Consider the following 14,172-nt stretch of genomic DNA (forward strand, 5'->3'; position numbering starts at 1 on the left):
CCCTTCGTCCTACCGGAGGTTTGGACTAGGAAGTAATTATCTTCAACTCTGACGGAACATCCGAAACATGTAAAACATTTTACATACACGGATTCAGAGATGCCTACAAATGTATCCAACAAATGAAGTAAATCAGCGCTGAATATTTTTCTTGAGTTTAAAACAAAGTAAATAATCCAAAGTACAAGTCACTTAAACAATGACTTGAACTAAAACATAGTAAGACAGTGTTTCTCACATTCCCGGGTGGCGACTCACTAGATAACAACATTTCCGTTCGAGCCCCGTTTAGAAGCTGGAGCCCAGAGGAGCAATGTAGGCTTCCACAGTGAGGTCCGTGAATTGTTTTAAGAATGTAATAAAATAGAAAAGAAACTTAGTCACAATTTTTAGTTTTGATTTTTCATTTCTATTAATCCAACACTGTGCGTAGACTCCAAAGTGACGTTATGAAACTTCACTAAAACGTTGTTGTTGTTGTTTATTTCGGAAATTGTGTTGTCTACATCATTTGTAAGGCTGGAGATAGAATTGAAGATGCGGCACATGTTTCCGCTCAAGTTAGCAAGAGGTCTATACATTCTTTTGCCGCCCCCCCCCCCAACCCTGTTGATGGTCGCTTGTTGGCTTGTAGTTCCAGGTGGCTAGTTGGCTTGTAGTTCCAGGTGGCTTGTTGGCTTGTAGTTCCTGGTGGCTAGTTGGCTTGTAGTTCCTGGTGGCTAGTACAGCTGAACCGATGAAGGCTTTTTATATTTTATAAATAAATAAACTTTAAATCACTTGAATAAACTTCTTTTTGAACAGAGACTTAATATAACTTTTATTATTCACAGATTTAACTTGAGATATAGATCTAAAAGTAATGAAATAGAAACTGGTATTGAAATAAAATCTAGCTTACAACAAAAATAAAGTCTTTACTTTTCATTTACGTTAATGTCATCATGGTCACTGCATAACCAACAATCAATCGCTTCACCTCTTCTTACCACACTCTCCGTAACATCCGTTTTTGTCAGGAAGTTGCGCCCTTCCCCCTCCATATGAGAGGAACTAGCACCACCCCCCCCCAAGTGAAAATGTTTTTAAAATTGACTTTTAAATTACCAGAAAAAATCTACTTACATTGCGGGCTATTCGACTTAATACAAATATGACAAACAACCCGCGAAAATTCAAGGCTAGAAATGCGTAGGCGCTTATGGAAAAAATCCTTGGGAATCCCTCGCACGCTGCTTTATTTGTTCTTGTTTCCAAAATAATTTCTCATGAACAAATATTGTTTAGATTTTCTAAGGATAATAGAATAATTAGAATTTAAAATATTTAAGTAATTTTTTTTCTACTTAATAACATTTTTTTGAAAAGTAACCTGAGATAATGATTTGACCGCCCCCTAAAGTCGACCACCTGCCTGTATAATAGATCTAAATCTATCTCGACCTCTTATATATATATATATATATATATAAAGCGATATTTTGCGAGTCGATAGTAAATCTAAAAGGCAGATCTGAATGTTTATCGGCTTTTTATTGGAAAACTACTATCTTCTGTAGATGGCTTGTAAAGTTTATTTGACAGTGATTTTGTACTTAGTAAAATGCAAACACGAATTTATTTTCCAATACAAAATCTTAATTTTCACTTATTATCTTTATCACAACTCAAATTGGGCCCCGCGCAATCCGTTTCGCATAGGGCCCCGCAACCTGTAGGACCGGCCCTTTGACACCAAGGGAACAGGTTAAGATGATTTATTTCCTCTCAGATTTAGTCTCCCCTCCCCCTCTTCTTCAATATAAACGGTGCCAGCTGTTTGAACTCAAGTCTGAACTACATGGACAGAAAATCTCAAGTGATGACTTGTTGTAAGTCTTCACTCAAAAGATATTGTGTTATCGTGAAATGATTTTATTTTGACTTATTGCTATTCCATTACATCGAGGAGCTATTTCAAACCAACAACTTCTATAAAGTGGAGCACTTACCAAAGTATCGACCAGTTCAAAGTGTATCAAGTAGAAGCTAGTTGCCAACATAATGGCCCAATTAAAACTCAAATGTCAACATTGTGATGCTACAAGAGTTATTAAAATAAATGTTTGGTGCGGGCGAGGGATGCTAGCATAACGCTAAGGCTAACTACAACAAAATGGTGGGCTCCGACATTCTGAAGAGACGTGTCCGAGTTAGGTTTATTCATTCAGAGGAGAAGCGGCATCTTTTTTCTTTTTCTATTAGTGGAGGGTGAATACTGGCTCCGCAGTCTTCAGCGTCAAGAAAATGTACCTATTTCTGGATGTTCTTATGTAACTATCCCACGGTCTATGGGTTACATTGAAACAAATACGGGCGCAGTGTACTCTATACTACGTGGCAGCCCTGGGCACTGGACGGCAGCATAGTCTGCCCCAACCGCCACAAGATTTACAGAGCATAGAAAGAAGCACTCAACGGCCATGGTGTTTTGTGACCGGGACAACGCCAGACTGGAGTCTGGACAGCAACAGAGACAGAAAATTTCAAGAGATAAATTTTCAATAAAAATTTAAAATCACATTTGATGAGCTTAATTTTCCATTAAGAAAACAGATAAAATGAATAAAAAAATGAATAACTATTTTATGTTTAAATACTAGAGTTAACTAAACATTTATATTTATTTTTTTGTCATTGGTTAATAATGAGAGAAAAAAACAACACTTCATTATGGGGATGGAACCCATTATATTCGAGTTCTTAGCGCAAGACTCTGTCAATTTAAGGACGGGAGGGGGGGGGCTGGTATCTGAGTGTTCAAGCACTGAGAGATCCTATTTCGGTGAAAAAAAAATTCGGGATTTTTAGGACACTCTTGAGTCCAGCCAACTCTGATGGGTACCTACATTTGATGAGTAAAGATGCTTGAGTAAAGACGCTTGATCGTTTTCTGGCCACGTGATACCCTCGTTAACCGTCGGCGATAGAAACAGAAGACCTCTTCATGATCTGCCCAGTAGGCCGCAAGGGTACTTGAAATGCGTTACATACTCTATCAACTTTACTATCCAGGAAGTATACGACGAGCGAAAATTCAACTTCAAATAAATATTTTGACCATCTTTCTCATTCCTTCAAAAGTTAGCTTACAGTAGAGCAGTTGAATTAAACACAAACACAACTAGTCAATACAATCAGAGAATCTACATAGTTCATTGATTTATAACGGAATAACAATCATCATTTTGACGGTGTTTCGTCAAAGAGTTTCGTGTGTCCTGTATCCTGATGGATTGCTTCCAACAAAGTCTTGTCTAGAACTCAAAGACTTTCATGTGTCCTGTATCCTGATGGATTGCTTCCAACAAAGTCTTGTCTAGAACTCAAAGACTTTCATGTGTCCTGTATCCAGATGGATTGCTTCCAACAAAGTCTTGTCTAGAACTCAAAGATGTTTTCGTCTTATACAGACGAATTCCATAACAGAGTGCTGCCATTCTCTAGACTAGCTAACAATAGTCATAGCATTTATTATAAACAAAAAAAAAACAAAAAAAAACAAAAACTAATCTGTTCCTAGGAAAAGAATTTGGAACATTGTGCCTAGAGGCGTAGCAAAGTATCCGTGGACCAATATGCCTAGAGGCGTAGCAAAGTATCCGTGGACCAATGTGCCTAGAGGCGTAGCAAAGTATCCGTGGACCAATGTGCCTAGAGGCGTAGCAAAGTATCCGTGGACCAATGTGCCTAGAGGCGTAGCAAAGTATCCGTGGACCAATGTGCCTAGAGGCGTAGCAAAGTATCCGTGGACCAATGTGCCTAGAGGCGTAGCAAAGTATCCGTGGACCAATGTGCCTAGAGGTGTAGCAAAGTATCCGTGGACCAATGTGCCTAGAGGCGTAGCAAAGTATCCGTGGACCAATGTGCCTAGAGGCGTAGCAAAGTATCCGTGGACCAATGTGCCTAGAGGCGTAGCAAAGTATCCGTGGACCAATGTGCCTAGAGGTGTAGCAAAGTATCCGTGGACCAATGTGCCTAGAGGTGTAGCAAAGTATCCGTGGACCAATGTGCCTAGAGGTGTAGCAAAGTATCCGTGGACCAATGTTTCAAAATACGATAGTCCCCGCCTCCCCTTTTTGAAACTTGAGGGTAAAATGGCAAAAAAAAAAATCGTCCACCCCTATCGGTTATGGGTTGGATGCATTGAGCTCCCTCGCGCCATGTATGAACTCGACTCTGTGTTGGCCTCTTTTGGGTAATTGGTTAGGGCGAAAATGAGCCCCTTTGCACTATGACTTCTACAGCACTATCTCTGTGCCTACAAATCCCAGCGCTGTTTCAAATCGTCACATGCATGTCACTAAGACATTTCTTATGAGCCAGTTGGTCTGGTCGTGGGAGTACAGAACGGGCTTACTCACCTGTGACGTCTCCTCTTCTTTGACTTCTTGCCTGACAAAGTGCTAGCGTCCTGGGGCTTGTCTGGGTGTAAGTAGGCTTGGTGGGGCACTGCAACAACAAGCAGAAGTGAAACAAAAGGTTAGGCCACTGAACATTGTCTAAATAGGCCAGTGTGTCATCTGCTCTATTGAAAATGTATTAAAGATAACGTGTATCTACTTTAATGAGACTTTGTCAACGGTGAGAATTAATCATTTTAAAAAGATTCGATCAGTTAATTAGTGATATAGTAATACGTAGTACGTGACCCCCCCCCCCCCCCCAAAATAAAAAAAAAATTATTGAGCATCACATAAAATAGAGATAAAGCTTATCAACTTAGCTCTGGCTAACATGCCATAAAAGGGCTAGAGAGGCACAACAATAACGCTATATAAGTTTACAGTAATCTGGAACCAATGACTTTCACTGTTCTATATGGTTGTTATAGTTCAAGACTTCAATGACGCTTACTATGATTTTAAACTATGTTCTTGAGTCAGCACCAAACTGTATTTTAAACTATGTTCTTGAGTCAGCACCAAACTGTATTTTAAACTATGTTCTTGAGTCAGCACCAAACTGTATTTTAAACTATGTTCTTGAGTCAGCACCAAACTGTATTTTAAACTATGTTCTTGAGTCAGCACCAAACTGTATTTTAAACTATGTTCTTGATTCAGCACCAAACTGTATTTTAAACTATGTTCTTGAGTCAGCACCAAACTGTATTTTAAACTATGTTCTTGATTCAGCACCAAACTGTATTTTAAACTATGTTCTTGAGTCAGCACCAAACTGTATTTTAAACTATGTTCTTGAGTCAGCACCAAACTGTATTTTAAACTATGTTCTTGAGTCAGCACCAAACTGTATTTTAAACTATGTTCTTGATTCAGCACCAAACTGTATTTTAAACTATGTTCTTGATTCAGCACCAAACTGTATTTTAAACTATGTTCTTGAGTCAGCACCAAACTGTATTTTAAACTATGTTCTTGAGTCAGCACCAAACTGTATTTTAAACTATGTTCTTGAGTCAGCACCAAACTGTATTTTAAACTATGTTCTTGATTCAGCACCAAACTGTATTTTAAACTATGTTCTTGAGTCAGCACCAAACTGTATTTTAAACTATGTTCTTGAGTCAGCACCAAACTGTATTTTAAACTATGTTCTTGAGTCAGCACCAAACTGTATTTTAAACTATGTTCTTGAGTCAGCACCAAACTGTATTTTAAACTATGTTCTTGAGTCAGCACCAAACTGTATTTTAAACTATGTTCTTGAGTCAGCACCAAACTGTATTTTAAACTATGTTCTTGAGTCAGCACCAAACTGTGTCCTTCTAGTGGAAACTTTTACTGCGTCGATAACATTGTACAAAAGTAAACATTTCGGATAAGATTTTTTTTTTTGAAACCAATCTATCGATCCTTTTTACAGGTTCGACCACTTATATCAGAATTTTTACAGAACTCATCGCTGTTATTAAATTCTCGGGCGCCATTTTTTTTCATCCTTGTTTCCCTGCCCCACACCTCTTTACATAAACCTGCAAACATTTGACGTCACTCAGTGTGTGTGTGTGTGTGTGTGTGTTCAGAAACGTTCATTGTTATCTAATCAAAAGAGAAAAAAAAAACTAGACTTAAGAGAGTGGAAGTTGAGTTCCAGATGTTTTGAATGAAAAGAAAATGTAGGTCAAGCACCTGACCAGAAGGGAGATCGATTCAACGACCAGTGATTGGATTAGCAACAGGACCTCTAATTAGCTGATCCAACCACTTGGGTGTCAGAGAAATGTCCAAATCAGACAGGGGAGAGGATCGCATTGTCGTCAATGACGCTGGTTCAGGCGATGGCATTGAGAGTTCTCTCCCATATTTTAAACAACCGAAAAAAAAAAAACAAATGGGAAAGGGGAGAAAAAGAGGTGGGAGGGAGAAGGTGAATGGAGCAGATTCAAATATTAGCAAGTCATTTCATTGTCTGGAATTTAAAGCTAGATCCCTTCCCTAACTAAAATATGAACGCAATGTAGTTAGAAACAGGTAGTGGTATGTTAGAATGCTCAGTCATTGCATGTACTAAATACTTTGAAACACTGTTCACTTTGGTTAGTCAACATTTCTGTGTGTGAAACGTTTGAAATATCTATGCGGATAACTATCAATTATTTTTGGTGGCATAGGAGAATTTGTGTGTACTTTTGAGCACTAAGGGGGGCGCGGCGGCTGAGTGGTTAAGCGCTCGGATTCCGAATCTGGGGTCCTGGGTTCGAATCTCGATGAAGGCTGATTTTGAATTTCGGGATTTTTAGGGCGCCCCTGAGTCCTCCCAACTCTAATGGGTACCTGACTTTAGTTGGGGAAAGTAAAGGCGGTTGGTCGTTGTTGGTCGTTGTGTTGGCCACATAACACCCTGCTCGTTAACCTAACCGTTGGCCACAGAAACAGATGACCTTAACATCATCTGCCCCATAGATCGAAAGTGAAAGGGAAACTTTTTTTTACTTACTTTGAGCACTAAAAAATCAAAGTTCAAAGCTATTCCTGTACCACATAGAATCTCTCTCTCTCTCTCTCTCTTTATATTTACTTTTATTTTAAATACCTTTACATTGCCACCACATCTCTACATATCGCTTTCTATTCTTTCTATTGTATGCTGCATTCAATTATTCACATAATTTAAAAATGGATTATTTAAAGATTTTCACAATTAACTAACCAATGTCAAGGATGCTAGTTTAACTTTAAAATTTCCAATAAAAAAAAAGTCTCAAATAGAAAAGTTGAAACAATTATGCAGTGCAATAATGAGCAAAAAAAAATGCATGTAACTTTTAAAAATTATAGCATATCAACACTTTCTATTGTATTTTTACACAAGAATGACCGGATACACCAGAATGCTTGCTATATTTATGTTTTCCGCCATGTATGAAAATCCCCACTAGAAATAGCCTAGTAAACAAAGAGAAGAGAACTGTGTTTCAGATTCTGTTTAGCCTTATACATAGTCTCAATATTTATCCATTTTCACAGCCTCAAAGATGACGTTGGTTTCTTCCAATGGGTCGGATCGCTCCAGACGAGTTGTCTTCTCTTTTCAAGTAACCTCTGTAATCTATAAGAGATACATTGTATTGACAAGTGATTAAACTTCAAGACAGAATGTCTCCCCACCACCAGGCGATTGTCAAGATGTACAAGATGTTGTCATTGTTCTCTTAGTCTCTAAGTCTCAGTTCATCAAACATTGTTCAACTCATCCAGATGGACATGTCGTTCTGGGACAATGAAAAAGTGATTGAAAGAAGACACTCTCCAAATTTGAGAAAACTTTCTTTGATGTGGCTAGCTGGCAGTCCGCCCACGGTCAGTTCAGGTGCGTGTAAGGCCAGAGGCCAACAAATTCTAAGAGCATGTCCCTGGTCCAGTGTTAAAGTACGACTGACTAAGGAAAAAAAAAAGGAAGAGACCTGAAGTACTTGATCCCTGACACCTTGGCCCTCATGTCCAAGTAACACTTGAACTTTCTTAAAAGGGAAGTGACCGAAGTGAAGTGTGGTCAAGCGATGGTCAGTTAGATTGAACAAGAGGTAGAGACACTTTGTTTGAATTTGTTGAGGAGCTTAGACAATAGGGTTCAGTGAAATCAGGCGACAAGGGGAAGTAATCCGCGAATTCCATTCAACCTTCGTTTTCCGTCATTGCATCGTAGCTGAGAAAGGGAAGATAGTTAGGTCCCTTAGCTTTACTTTAAAGAGTTGATTACATATGCAAGTCTGAACTTGATGGGCATTTCTATACCAAGAGGCCCACTAATTGTATATCATATGACGGGCATCCAATCCTACCTTTCCTTAGAATCATTATGTTAGGTTAGATAATGTATCGATAACTAAACAGATAAGTCTGTATTCATCACTAAGTGTATGACCTAAAAGATTGCAATAGCAATGCTACCAATGTTGACTATTACATTATTTCGGGAAAAAATCAGTCATAGACTGTAGTGTAGAACCTGTTGAAGATATTTATAAACCGGACGCTCAGAGGGCCCAGTTTATAAGAGAATATTATAAAACCTTTAACAATTTAATACGTGCCATAGTGCCATCCATGAGGCCTTTCGGTGGCCTTACCGGCATACCGGGCATTAGCCACTCCGCCACTGGTAGCTAGAGTTACCAGACGTCCGGCAAGACGAGAACAGGCTCTCATTTTGGAGGTCGCTTTCTCCGTCCGGCATTGGCTTCAAGTGTGGAGATATGTGACTTTGTTGTTAATGGCAAATATATATATAGTTCGTCCATCGTGGTTCGATGATGACCACTTTGTCATCCAGGGGGCTGAGGGCTTTGCACTGGGGTTTTATGCCTCTTCATGTGGCTGGTGAGACCTATGTGAGCCCGGAATGTTCGGCCGCACACTGGGTAGGTTATTCCAGCTGGAGCTAGTGTCGTTTGCCTTGCTTTTCTTCTCTGACGTTTTTCTTCTGCCAGCATTGTTCTTTTTTCCTCAGCAACCTGTGCGCCAGTTTTCACAGCGCGACGCCATGATGCTCTGTCATGTGCCTCTGTCTCCCAGGTGCTTGGGTCTATGCTGAACGCCTTCAGAGAAGCCTTGAGAGTGTCCCTGAAGCGCTTTCTTTGAACACCTTGCGAGCGCTTTCCTTCGCTTAGTTGGCCATACAAGAGTCGTTTAGGGATGCGGTGGTCTTCCATTCTGCAGACGTGACCTGCCCATCGCAGCTGGGACTGCATCAGGATTGTGTGGATGCTTTGCAGACACGCTCTTCGAAGGACTTCAGTATCTGGTATTTTGTCCTGCCATTTGACATTCAGTATTCTGTAGTCTTCCTTAAATGTAGGCCTCATTTTGTTTTGTTTGTTCATCAGTAAGTGTGTATAATGAATTGAAGCTAACTAGAATCATGGGTATGTGGGTAGGGAGTATCCATTATTAAGGGAAAAGTGTATTACACTCTAAAATATTTTATACAATGTTAGGGGAGAAAGTCCGTGGGCCCTTTGATGGGTGTCACTTACCGTACAGCAGCTATTGCATGAAATTTATTTTTAGATTATTTGCAGCGCATCATGGCTGACACGTTAATTTAAAACGATGACGGCTTTTCCATAAGCTTTAAAAATAGTTTGGACTTTGTTAGAAAGGGGGGGCAGGAGGTAGGATTTAAAAGACGGATATTTTCAGTTTTCAGAGAGCGACGACTAAAGTAACAGAATTTAAATTAAATTGTGTTAAATATTTGCGTAGTATGTATGTTGCATAAGTGATTCCTAGTTCCACAATAAAAGCTTTGTATTTATTTAATAAGAAGATTTCAGTTTTGAGTTAATAGTTCAAATTAGTATCTCCGGCATCACGATATTAATTGAGAATTATATCCTAAGTGGATTGTACACCTATAATTGCAGCACAAAACAAATCGTAACATTACGACAGCGCTGGCACTCAAACATCACAATAGGGAATAGTTAGAATTTGTTGACGTATCCGACTGTCATTCCAATCGTTCCATTTGATGAAACCCCACCGGCCCATTGCCCGAATGCTCATGTGACCAGTCCGCCCCTGTAAGGAAGAAGAAATGAAAGAATAATAACATATCAGAAAGGATGAACATAGTGTGAGCATTCAGCCTCACAATGAACTCTACGACCTTATTGTGTCTGAATTAGAGTGGCCATCTCTCAGTGACCTTATTGTGTCTGAATTAGAGTGGCCATCTCTCAGTGACCTTATTGTGTCTGAATTAGAGTGGCCATCTCTCAGTGACCTTATTGTGTCTGAATTAGAGTGGCCATCTCTCAGTGACCTTATTTTGTCTGAATTAGAGTGGCCATCTCTCAGTGACCTTATTTTGTCTGAATTAGAGTGGCCATCTCTCAGTGACCTTATTGTGTCTGAATTAGAGTGGCCATCTCTCAGTGACCTTATTTTGTCTGAATTAGAGTGGCCATCTCTCAGTGACCTTATTGTGTCTGAATTAGAGTGGCCATCTCTCAGTGACCTTATTTTGTCTGAATTAGATTGGCCATCTCTCAGTGACCTTATTGTGTCTGAATTAGAGTGGCCATCTCTCAGTGACCTTATTGTGTCTGAATTAGAGTGGCCATCTCTCAGTGACCTTATTGTGTCTGAATTAGAGTGGCCATCTCTCAGTGACCTTATTTTGTCTGAATTAGAGTGGCCATCTCTCAGTGACCTTATTGTGTCTGAATTAGAGTGGCCATCTCTCAGTGACCTTATTGTGTCTGAATTAGAGTGGCCATCTCTCAGTGACCTTATTGTGTCTGAATTAGGGTGGCCATCTCTCAGTGACCTTATTGTGTCTGAATTAGAGTGGCCATCTCTCAGTGACCTTATTGTGTCTGAATTAGAGTGGCCATCTCTCAGTGACCTTATTTTGTCTGAATTAGAGTGGCCATCTCTCAGTGACCTTATTTTGTCTGAATTAGAGTGGCCATCTCTCAGTGACCTTATTTTGTCTGAATTAGAGTGGCCATCTCTCAGTGACCTTATTGTGTCTGAATTAGAGTGGCCATCTCTCAGTGACCTTATTTTGTCTGAATTAGAGTGGCCATCTCTCAGTGACCTTATTTTGTCTGAATTAGAGTGGCCATCTCTCAGTGACCTTATTTTGTCTGAATTAGAGTGGCCATCTCTCAGTCAGCTTGGAGATAGAAAAACAAATAGATTTCTTACGCAAACACACGCACAGGCGTAAGATCCTAACCGGTCTCGTCTAGTCTAAACCACCTACAACCAACATAACCTTTCTTTGTTTGTCTATTTGTACTTCGAACACGTGAAGACAGGGTTATTGTATTATATCCTTAGCGTACACGTGAAAAGCAGCGCCCTTTAAGCTCCTCAACTAACACACAAGACTTAAAGGTGGATGCAACGTAAAAGCCGCGCAGTTCTAGGGGTTTGCGTTCTTTCCCTAGCGTTAAGCCTCGTCACTAATCCTCTCCCTTACCCCCCTCTATCCCGCCCCCTTCTCTTGTACAGAACACATGTGTGAGCGGTAACTCCAGAACAGAAAGATTTGTAAGTAAGATGCTCTAGATAACTAGATGAATTGTGGGCTTGAATTAGTGCATGCTTCAGTGTGTGTGTTTGTGTGTGAGAAAGAGAGAGAAAGGGGGGGGGGGAATGAAGATGCAAGGAGAAAATAGTTTTATGTGTGTGAGAGACAGACTGATAGAGATACATAGTCAATACTAATTGTATCGTCCATATATCATTATTTTAAGGCAAAGGCTTCAAAGTGCCTAACCAAAAAATATATTAGATAGATAGATAGATAGATAGATAGATAGATAGATAGATAGATGGATAGATAGATAGATAGATAGATAGATAGATAGATAGATAGATAGATAGATAGATAGATAGATAGATAGATAGATAATTAAGCAGATTATTGTAAACCTACTTGATCAAAATCCCCTATCAGTCATTCTAAGGCAAGGTAAACACAGCACATCTAGAAGTAATACAAAGACAAGGTAAACACAGCACACCTAGAGTAATACAAATACAAGGTAAACACAGCACACCTAGAGTAATACAAAGACAAGGTAAACACAGCACACCTAGAGTAATACAAATACAAGGTTAACATAGCACACCTAGAGTAATACAAAGACAAGGTTAACATAGCACACCTAGAAGTAATACAAAGACAAGGTAAACATAGCACACCTAGAAGTAATACAAAGACAAGGTAAACATAGCACACCTAGAAGTAATACAAAGACAAGGTAAACATAGCACACCTAGAAGTAATACAAAGACAAGGTAAACATAGCACACAAGGTAATAACAAGACAAGGTAAACATAGCACACAAGGTAATAACAAGACAAGGTAAACATAGGAACACAAGGTAATAACAAGACAAGGTAAACATAGGAACACAAGGTAATAACAAGACAAGGTAAACACAGCACACAAGGTAATAACAAGACAAGGTAAACATAGGAACACAAGGTAATAACAAGACAAGGTAAACATAGGAACACAAGGTAATAACAAGACAAGGTATTTCCGCATTCCTTGAAGAGGATGGCTGCCTGGTCATGAGTTTTGCGTTGGACTATTGTTTGGATTTAGCGATGATACCGGGTTCAAACCCTGCCCGCTCCCATCCCCCGTCGTCCTGCGGCAGGTTTAGACAGGAAGTAAACTATCTTCAACTCATTTGCAACATCCGAAACATGTCAAACAAACAAGATTCTAATAAATTAATTATTAACTCAGGCAAATTTTGCGCATCGTCGTCTCGTAGTCTAAACCTAAAAAGCCTATCATTGGAATGTTATACACTTAAAGTAGAGTAGATCTAGACATTAGCTTAACCAGAATTCTTTCTCGGGCGTAAGGGGGATTGGAGCAGGGGAAAAATTTTCTATTTTTGTATTTAACACTCATTAGATATCAAGAGAAAAAATAATCGCTCTATAAGCTGTATAAAGGTGGTATTCTTTGGTTTTCTTGTTTTATAATTGATCTTAACGTAAAGAAGAAATGTATTTTTATAATTCCTTTTTTTTTATTATTACATGTTCAAGTGAAATGGACTCTCTGGGATATCATCTCATCCGTTCTTCCTGGGATATCATCTCATCCGTTCCTCTTGGGATATCATCTCATCCGTTCCTCTTGGGATATCATCTCATCCGTTCCTCTTGGGATATCATCTCATCCGTTCCTCTGTCTTACGTCATAGGAGTGTTTCAGTCATTCATCAGGAGAGAGACTGGTCCGTTCTATCATGTTGTCCAGCCAGCATCTCTTCGGACATTTTCTTCCATTTCTTCGTGCTCTTCCCATTGAACCTTTGAGGACCACTTTAGAAAGTGAGTCATGCTTTAGAAGATGACCAAACCAGCTCAGCCTTCGTCTCTTCAAAGTATTAAAGAGTTCTTCCTTTTGTAAAAGTACAAACTCGGTTGTCTTCTGTTCCTGTAATTAACAGTGTCTGATCTTATAAACTTTTTGTTAACTCTGTATCAACAAAGTGATCTTGGTATCTAATTTGCCTGTGTTCTTGGTTTGTTTTTTTTATACCAGTTTCACACAAATGTAGTTCATTTTTTTATGATAAACAAAGGTTACTTATCGACCAACTGATTAGATCTATTCTAATTAGGCGACAAGCAGACGACAGTGCGACCATCAGGTCATCCCACAGACAATACAATAAACGACTTGGTGCAGAAGTCAACGAACATCCGGTGATTCTGAGCAAGTCGTGAGAGAAGAATCTTTCTTTGTAAGCTTTAACGTTCACTAATTAAGAGGGAGCTAATCCTTTACAGACAGCCGCATCAATCAGATCTGGTTTGGCGCTATTGATCGGTTCTCTCCCCTCGTTTCTTGTAGTTTCTACGGCTTACTGGGTTTTGTTTTTTTTTTGGGGGGGGGGGGGGGGGGGATATTTGCTACTAAGAATTCCAGATGCTTCGTTATTTTAAGAAATCAACGGTTTCGAAGTCGATTGTTGATAAATGGAATGCTTGAGAGATTAGACAACTGATTCTGGGGATATTTCTTCAGTCATGAATGGCCAGTTAAAGACTAGGACACAGGACGGGAAAACCCACAAGTTCTGTTGAAATAGTTCCGTGCCCATGAAGACAACTGGCTAAGCCACAATTAAAGGTGAACACTCAAAGACTCTCTCTTTCTTATATGCCATAAAGAAA

General features: G+C 39.4%; 1 protein-coding gene across 4 annotated transcripts in view; it reads right to left on the bottom strand.

The window, feature by feature from the left end:
* Nucleotides 1-14,172, bottom strand: part of LOC106061559 (visual system homeobox 2-like) — an 85,732-nt gene that overhangs the window by 40,029 nt on the left and 31,531 nt on the right. For all 4 annotated transcript variants that reach the window (XR_008777014.1, XR_008777013.1, XR_008777012.1 and 1 more), the window contains exon 3: nucleotides 4,404-4,491. Coding sequence is in view for 1 of the 4 variants with exons in the window: in XM_056024376.1 (XP_055880351.1) it covers nucleotides 4,404-4,491 (88 nt within the window). In the remaining 3 variants the exon portion in view is untranslated. The remainder of the gene's footprint in view (nucleotides 1-4,403; nucleotides 4,492-14,172) is intronic.

Source organism: Biomphalaria glabrata, chromosome 3 (genome assembly GCF_947242115.1).
Source record: "Biomphalaria glabrata chromosome 3, xgBioGlab47.1, whole genome shotgun sequence".
In the NCBI taxonomy this organism is placed as follows: domain Eukaryota; kingdom Metazoa; phylum Mollusca; class Gastropoda; family Planorbidae; genus Biomphalaria; species Biomphalaria glabrata.